This window comes from Lathyrus oleraceus, chromosome 7, assembly GCF_024323335.1.
Source record: "Lathyrus oleraceus cultivar Zhongwan6 chromosome 7, CAAS_Psat_ZW6_1.0, whole genome shotgun sequence".
Lineage (NCBI taxonomy): Eukaryota > Viridiplantae > Streptophyta > Magnoliopsida > Fabales > Fabaceae > Lathyrus > Lathyrus oleraceus.
Genome location: NC_066585.1, coordinates 178,052,415 through 178,059,676, shown reverse-complemented (window position 1 = coordinate 178,059,676; position 7,262 = coordinate 178,052,415). Strand labels below are relative to the sequence as shown.

Sequence of the window (7,262 nt, the reverse complement as noted above, 5' to 3'; positions counted from 1 at the left end):
TGTGCATCATTAGCTTGATTTTTTTTCTTCAAGATAAAGACATTGACATGTTGAATAAGACTTCGAATTGGGTTTGTTCACACTTCACACTTTACAATGGTCTCCTCTATATCACGAGGATGACAATTGATGCAGCGACAGAATGGGCTTTGATGGACAAGCCCTTCACCAAGGGCTACAATTTTATTGAAAACATGGCCCATAATCACTATCAGTGGTGTAGCGAGCGCACCCATATTGAGAAGTCTCAAACGAAAGGCGGTATGTATGAAGTAAAGGGTCTAGATCATGTTAACACTAAGGTAGATGCTCTTATACAAAAGATTGAGAACCTAACTATTACTCTCGCGACTCCTGTAGCTATAGTGACTCCTTTTTGTGAAATTTATGAAGTGCAACGACACGTCACATCTGACTGTCAAATGTTGTATGAGCCTTCCCACGACCAGGAGAATTATGTGCAGGGTAACCTTTACTCTAACACGTATAATCCTAGATGGATAAATCATATGAATTTCTCCTATAAAAACAACAATGTACTATTTCAACCAAGCCCACCTCCTCCTACTCCCCATTGCTTTCAAAATAATAAAGGACCCCCTGCTGCTTCTTCTGCACCTAAGAAGTTAAATTTGGAATTCATGATGGAAAATTTCATCACGTCTCAGACCCAAAAAACAAGGAGTTTATGAACCAAAACATTCATACTAATGAGCTTATCAAATAGTTGGAGAATAAGGTTGACGCCATGGCTACCCATAATAAGATTCCTGAGACACAAATAACTAAAGTAGCCCAGCAACAAGCAGCGATTGCTGCCCCTGTTGACACATTCCTAGGCTAAACACAACTCAACCCCATAGGTCATACTAATGCCACCACACTGTGAAGTGGGGCAAAATTAGAAGGCCCAATTGATCCTTGAGTGAGAGACCCGACAATAGGATGAAAAGTATAACTAGATAGAGTTACTGGTAGTACCCTTGTGGGAGTAAAGCCAGAAGCTGATAACGAGCTGACACCTAAAGTTAAAAAGATGGTTGAGAAGGAACAATTGTATATATCTTTTCCCCCATATAATCCACTCGTATTCATACCCTTAAAGACTTGCAAAGTCTAAAACTGAGGGTCAATGTAAAAAGTTTGTGGATTTATTGAAGTAACTTCATATTATTGTTCCCTTTATGAAGGATATTACAAAAATGCCCTCATATGCTAAGTTCCTCAAGAAGATTATACCTAATAAGAGGAAGCTTGACGATTATAGTATTGTGGCACTCACTGAAGAGTGTAGTGCCATAATACAAAACAATATGCCACATAAGCTTAAAGTTATAAGGAGTTTTTCCATTCCCCGTGTAATTGTAAAATATGTCATAGATAAAGCTCTTTATGATTTAGGAGCTATCGTAAGCTTGATGCCTCTCTTAATTTGTGAGAGGCTGAATTTAGGGGATTAAAGTCCATTAAGATATCCATTCAGCTAGCTGATTATTCAATCAAGTATTCTGTTGGTATTCTGGAAGATATTCCAGTTAGGATAGGCCAGTTGTACATCCATATAGACTTTGTAGTGATGGACATTAAGGAGGAATCAAACATTCCCAGCTTATTAGGTATACCTTTTTTGGCCACCGCTGGTGCAATTATTGATGTGAAACGAGGGAAAATAACTTTTGAGGTAGGTGGGGTAAAGATAGAATTCATTCTTTGTAAATTTTTGAAAGATTAAACCATCGATGATTCATGTTGTCTTGTAGACATTATTAATGAGGGCGTAAAATAACTAATGTCGAAAGCACCACCGACTATAGAGTTGGTTGAACTTCCAGCGGCAACTATGCTAGAAGAATACGAGGCTGAGGTTTATCATCCATATGTAGATGATGGCCTAAGAGAATGTATTACACTTACTCCTGACCTCATACCCAATCCTAAGTTACCATCAATAGAGCTTAAGGTTCTACGTAAAAACATGAGATACGAGTTTCTAGATAAGCAACTGGATCACCCGGTTATAGTTAATGTTGACCTTAATAGAGACGAGACTGAGAGACTTCTGGTTGTGCTAAGAAGGTATCCTAAATATTTAAGCTACAACATCTATGATCTAAAATGCATTAGACCCTTTGTGCGTATGCATAAAATTATGCTAGAAGAGGACTCAAAGGCCTTTAGAGAGCATCAGAGGAGGATTAATCCTATTGTGAGTGAAGTAGTTAGGAAGGAGGTGATGAAGTTACTTTATGATAGAATTATTCATCCAATATCAGATAGCCAATGGGTCAATCCGATACATATTGTACCAAAGAAGGGCGGAGTAACTGTAGTGCAGAATGAAAAAGGTGAATCAGTAGCTAAACACGTAGAGTCAGGGTGGAGAACGTGTATTGATTAAAGGAAATTAAACAAAACCACCAAAAAATATGATTTCCCCTTCCTTTTATCTACTAGATGTTAGAGCACCTAGCTAGGCCTCATATTTCGGTTACTTATACGGATATTTCAGATTCGTCCAAATCCTAATGATCAAGAAAAGACCATCTTTACATGCCCCTATGGCACATTCGCCTACCGTCGAATGTCATTTGGGTTATGTAATGCACCAACGAATTTACAAAGACGCATGATGGAAATATTTATGGAATTCCTAGATGATATCATAGAAATCTTCATGGATGACTTTCCTGTATATGGATCAAGTTTCAAAGGTTGCCTTGCTAATTTAGAAAATATGTTAGAAAGGTGCGTGAAAGTCAACTTAGTGCTAAATTGGGATAAATGCCACTTCATGGTAAATGAGGGCATAATATTGGGACATATAATGTCCGAAAAAGGAATCGAAATTAACAAGGATAAGATTGAGGTCATTGAGAATCTCTAACCCCCTAAGATTGTCAGAGAAGTCTGGAGTTTTCTGGGACACGTTGGTTTCTATCGGCGGTTTATAAAAGAATTATATAAAATCACAAGCTCCCTTATTGGTCTCTTAATGAAGGATATTGAGTCGTCTTTGACGAAAAATACCTTGAATCCTTCCAACTTCTTAAACGTGCATTTATCTTCGCTCTTATTATGCAACCTCCTGATTTAAGTCAGCCATTTAAGCTCATGTGTGACACAAGTGATTACACAATAGGAACTACTTTAAGACATCAAATAGATAAAAAAATTGTATGTCATCTATTATGCTAGTCGTACCTTAGATGGAGCTCAGATTAACTATGCCACAACTGAGAAGAGCTCCTAGTTGTTGTCTTTGTGATTGATAAATTTCGCTCCTACCTAGTGGGATAAAAAATTATCACCTACACGAACCATGCAACTATAAGGTATCTACTAAGAAAGAAGATGCAAAGTAAAGGTTACTTTAGTGGATCATGCTGCTGCAAGAGTTTGACTTGGAAATCTGAGACAAAAAGGGGACTAAAAACATGGTGGCAGACCACCTGTCAAGGCTCTATAATATTAAGCTTAAGCATGTGCCCATTAAGGATGATTTTCCCTGTGATATACTTATTGTGTTCGCTAGAGCCTAAGTACCTCACTATGCTCACCTCCCTGATTATCTTGAGGAAGGTAGCTCCGATATCAAAAAGGAACCTAAGGAAGGAACTATTATATCCCAATTTGCAGTTTCGTGGTATGTTGACTTTGTCAACTACCTTGTTGATGGTGTCCAACCTACCGACTTAACTTACCAACAGAAAAAGAATTTCTTCCATGATCTTAAGCAATAATATTGGGATGACTCTCTATTGTTTAAAAGAGGTGTCGACGGTATTTTCTTCTGATGTGTTCGTGACGATGAGATCATGAGTCTCATCACCCATTGCCATTTCTCATCTTACGGAGGACATAGGAGTATGGCAAAGACTATTGCAAAGATCCTCCAAGTTGGTCTCCATTGGCGTACTATCTTTAAGGATATCCATATTTTTCTATTGAATATGATCGGTGCCAGCACACTGGAAACATTTCGAGTCGTGATGAAATATCACGGAAACCTATCCTAGAAGATGAGGTTTTTGATGTCTGGGGAATTGATTTCATGGGACCTTTCCCGTATTTGATGGGAAACAAATACATCCTTCTTTTTGTAGACTATATGTCTAAATGGATTGAGGCCATTGCCTCTCCTACTAACGATGCAAAGGTAGTCATTAAGATGTTTAAGAACATTATTTTCCCTAGATTTGGTACCTCTAGATTAGTCATCAGTGATAGTGGTTTACAATTCATATCAAAATGTTTTGTAGAAATATGGAGTGAGGCACATAGTAGCTACCTTGTATCATCTTCAAACCAATGGAATGGCAGAGCTCTCCAATAGGGAGATTAATCAAATCCTAGAAAGAAACTGTCTCCGCCTTGAGAAATGACCAGTGCTCTAAACTTAATGATGCACTATGGGCCTATAGGACATCGTAGAAAACTTATACTGGAACCACCCCTTTTAATATGGCATATGGAAAACCTTGTAATTTGTCGGTAGATTTGGAACACAAAGCTTATTGGACCGTCAATGCCCTAAATATGGATCCTACTACTGTCGGAGAGAAGAGGATGCTGGACCTCTATGAGCTAGAAGAACTATGTTTAGATGCGTATGATAATGCCTTAATATATAAAGAAAGAACCAAAAAATGGCATGACAGACGTATCACTAGGAGAGAGTTCAATGAAGGAAAGCTAATACTATTATTTAACTCAAGGTTAAAGTTGTTCCCTAGGAAACTTTAATGTAGATGGTCAGTATCCTTCAAAGTGACCCATGTACGTCAATTAGGAGTTGTTAAGGTGTGAAGTGAGCCCCACAGGAAAATTTATGGTAAATGGTCAACGATTAAAGCATTATCACCTTTATGATAATGAGCTAGAACATTGTTGTACCTTGTACTTCTGTCCTCCCTTGAAGACCGAGCATTACTGCATCGAGCTACCGACGTAAAATAAAGTGTTGCATGGGAGGTAACCCACAAGTTTCAAGTTTTTCTTTAAGTTATTTTAATTTTCATTAATAATTAGTAGACCAGGTCATGAGAGGACCGACATTTAATGAGCTTTAATATGATGAAATTATTCTCCATGAGCCTTAAAGCGCCTTAACTAGGCATTTCCATTAAAATCATAAAGGAAATCCAAGAATAACGCTGCAAAAAGGTTCATGACGGGTAACCCTCCATAGTAATGGCGCCCGCCATGAACCCTAAGGGCGCGTTTGGCTAAGACTTAAAGAAAAAATCTTGTTTCCCTAAAAAGGTATGTGACGGGTAACTCACCACGGTCATGGCACTCGCCATGGACTTTCAACTTGCCTTCTGACTGTTGCACCTCCCCAACACTCATTTAATCCACTTAAACTCTTTTCAAGGCACTTTTAAACCCCACTAAAACCAAAGTTCTGATTTTACCTCACCTCTCTTTAAAAAAAACGTGACATTCTTTCCATATATCTCACTTTTCACTCCACATCTTCATCTTCTCCAACTTTTCTCTCTTCCACAACTTCCATTTTCATAAACTTCAACCACCCACCCCTAAATCCTTCACTAAATCAAAACCAGAAACCACCACCACACTCCTCATTACATCCTCCACCATATCCTACAATCAAAACCCTGACTTTCTTAACCCCCTAAAAATTCCGAATTTTGAATCATGCCTCTAATATTTGAAGTTGACTACATGGATATTTAGTTCCGTGACGGAGAAGCTGGTGAAAGATAACACAAACATTATGAGTCTTTTTTTCGGCGATAGATTATGCCTATGAGGTATTCTGATGACTCTTACTTACGTACTTTAGGTTTGTATGATAGTGTTCATTGGACGCTGGATAGATTAGGGTGGGATCATCTTGCTACCGTAAAAGACCCTATGTACGTGCATCTCACACTTGAGTTCCTAAGCTCATACACTTACAACACTAATCTCACGAGTGAGAACACTGCAGGGACTATTAGTTTTAGAATGTTTAGTCAAGAGTATAAATTTAGCCATAACCAAATCACTGCCTTTCTGCATTTTCCAAATGAAACTAACATCCCCTATGAGGTCCCTCAGTAGGGATCTTGGGTGACTAATTTTGGCTGCTTATGGGAGTGTCTAACTGGTGCAGTTACTGATACTTGGTAAGGAAACAAATCTTCCCACATCCACAACCCGACCATTAGATATTTTAGGCAGGTTCTGGAACATTCCATGTCTGCTCGTGATAATAATGGAATGTCAACTCTAAGGAGTTATTTTTTATTGACCGTGTGTTAAAACCCATTTGATTCATTCTTCCGCATTCATGCTAGCCCACATGTGTTCATTGGCGACCTCTAAAAAGATAAGAATTGGCATTTGAGGATTGATTACCTTCATTGCTCAGACTTTAAATTTAGAGTTTGAGTTGTCGACACTAGTAACCCTAGCTGGTGGTGACTTAGATATTCATGCTTGCAAGTTGTAGCACTTGGTTAAATATAAGTGAAATGGCTAATACAACCTCATGGTTAACAACAATAAGGTTGACAACATTGTTTTTCCATGCCCAGAGCGCACTACCTTTTGCATGAGAAAATTATTAGTCGGTTTTTCACTAAGAAATTGCTCATTACCTTTGGTATGAGAAACTTATCCCCATTGAAGTTGTTGTTCCCTTTCACTGTTTCTCCTTGACCCTTTCTCATTAAGTTCTCGTTGCCTTTTTCACGAGAAAAAGTTACATCCTTCCTTGCCTCTTGCAAGCCCCATCTACCATAACGTTCTCGCTGCCTTGTGCACGAAGGACCTTGCTCCCTAGCCAGGTCATGCTTGCGTTTGCAAGACATCTTTCTTCCTTTTGCAGAAGAATTCAAGTTACAACCACATCCTTATGGTTTTCCTTTGCGAATGCAATCAATCTACGGAATCCTGTGGGAATGTCTCAATTACGAATGCTGACAAAGCTCTTTAAAACATTGCATATCATTGTATCCTTACCATAACTGCCATATTTCCCACAAAATACATTGATCAAATCTCCAACAGCTACCCTTACATCATCATCCCATAAATTCGAACAAAACACAATACACTCATGATACGTCTGAAAATTCTGGATATTCTAGTATTTAATCCTCTTCTACCTTGAAAGTTTGAAAATCGTTGCTATCCATACATTCAAGTCCAAGAAGATTAAATAGGGGCAACTATCATATCCTCATTTTTATCCTATCATATCATCTTATTCATTAGAATATCATCTCATTAGCACAACATTTGGTTCTTGG

General features: G+C 38.3%; 1 protein-coding gene across 1 annotated transcript; it reads left to right on the top strand.

Moving 5' to 3' along the window:
* The first annotated feature begins 1,036 nt into the window (after positions 1 to 1,036).
* LOC127102745 (uncharacterized) lies at positions 1,037 to 1,732 on the top strand. Its single transcript, XM_051040083.1, has 3 exons — positions 1,037 to 1,087; positions 1,191 to 1,409; positions 1,484 to 1,732. The coding sequence occupies exons 1-3, from the start codon at positions 1,037 to 1,039 to the stop codon at positions 1,730 to 1,732; spliced, it is 519 nt and encodes a 172-aa protein (XP_050896040.1).
* The last annotated feature ends 5,530 nt before the right edge of the window (positions 1,733 to 7,262 follow it).

Bases quoted from the DNA above. Each gene is read 5' to 3' on its own strand.
- LOC127102745 (XM_051040083.1), top strand. From the start codon at position 1,037: ATGGTTGAGAAGGAACAATTGTATATATCTTTTCCCCCATATAATCCA. The intron at 1,088-1,190 runs GTATTCATACCC...CCCTTTATGAAG, and splicing joins TTCCCCCATATAATCCACTC to GATATTACAAAAATGCCCTC. The intron at 1,410-1,483 runs GTAAGCTTGATG...ATATCCATTCAG, and splicing joins TTTATGATTTAGGAGCTATC to CTAGCTGATTATTCAATCAA.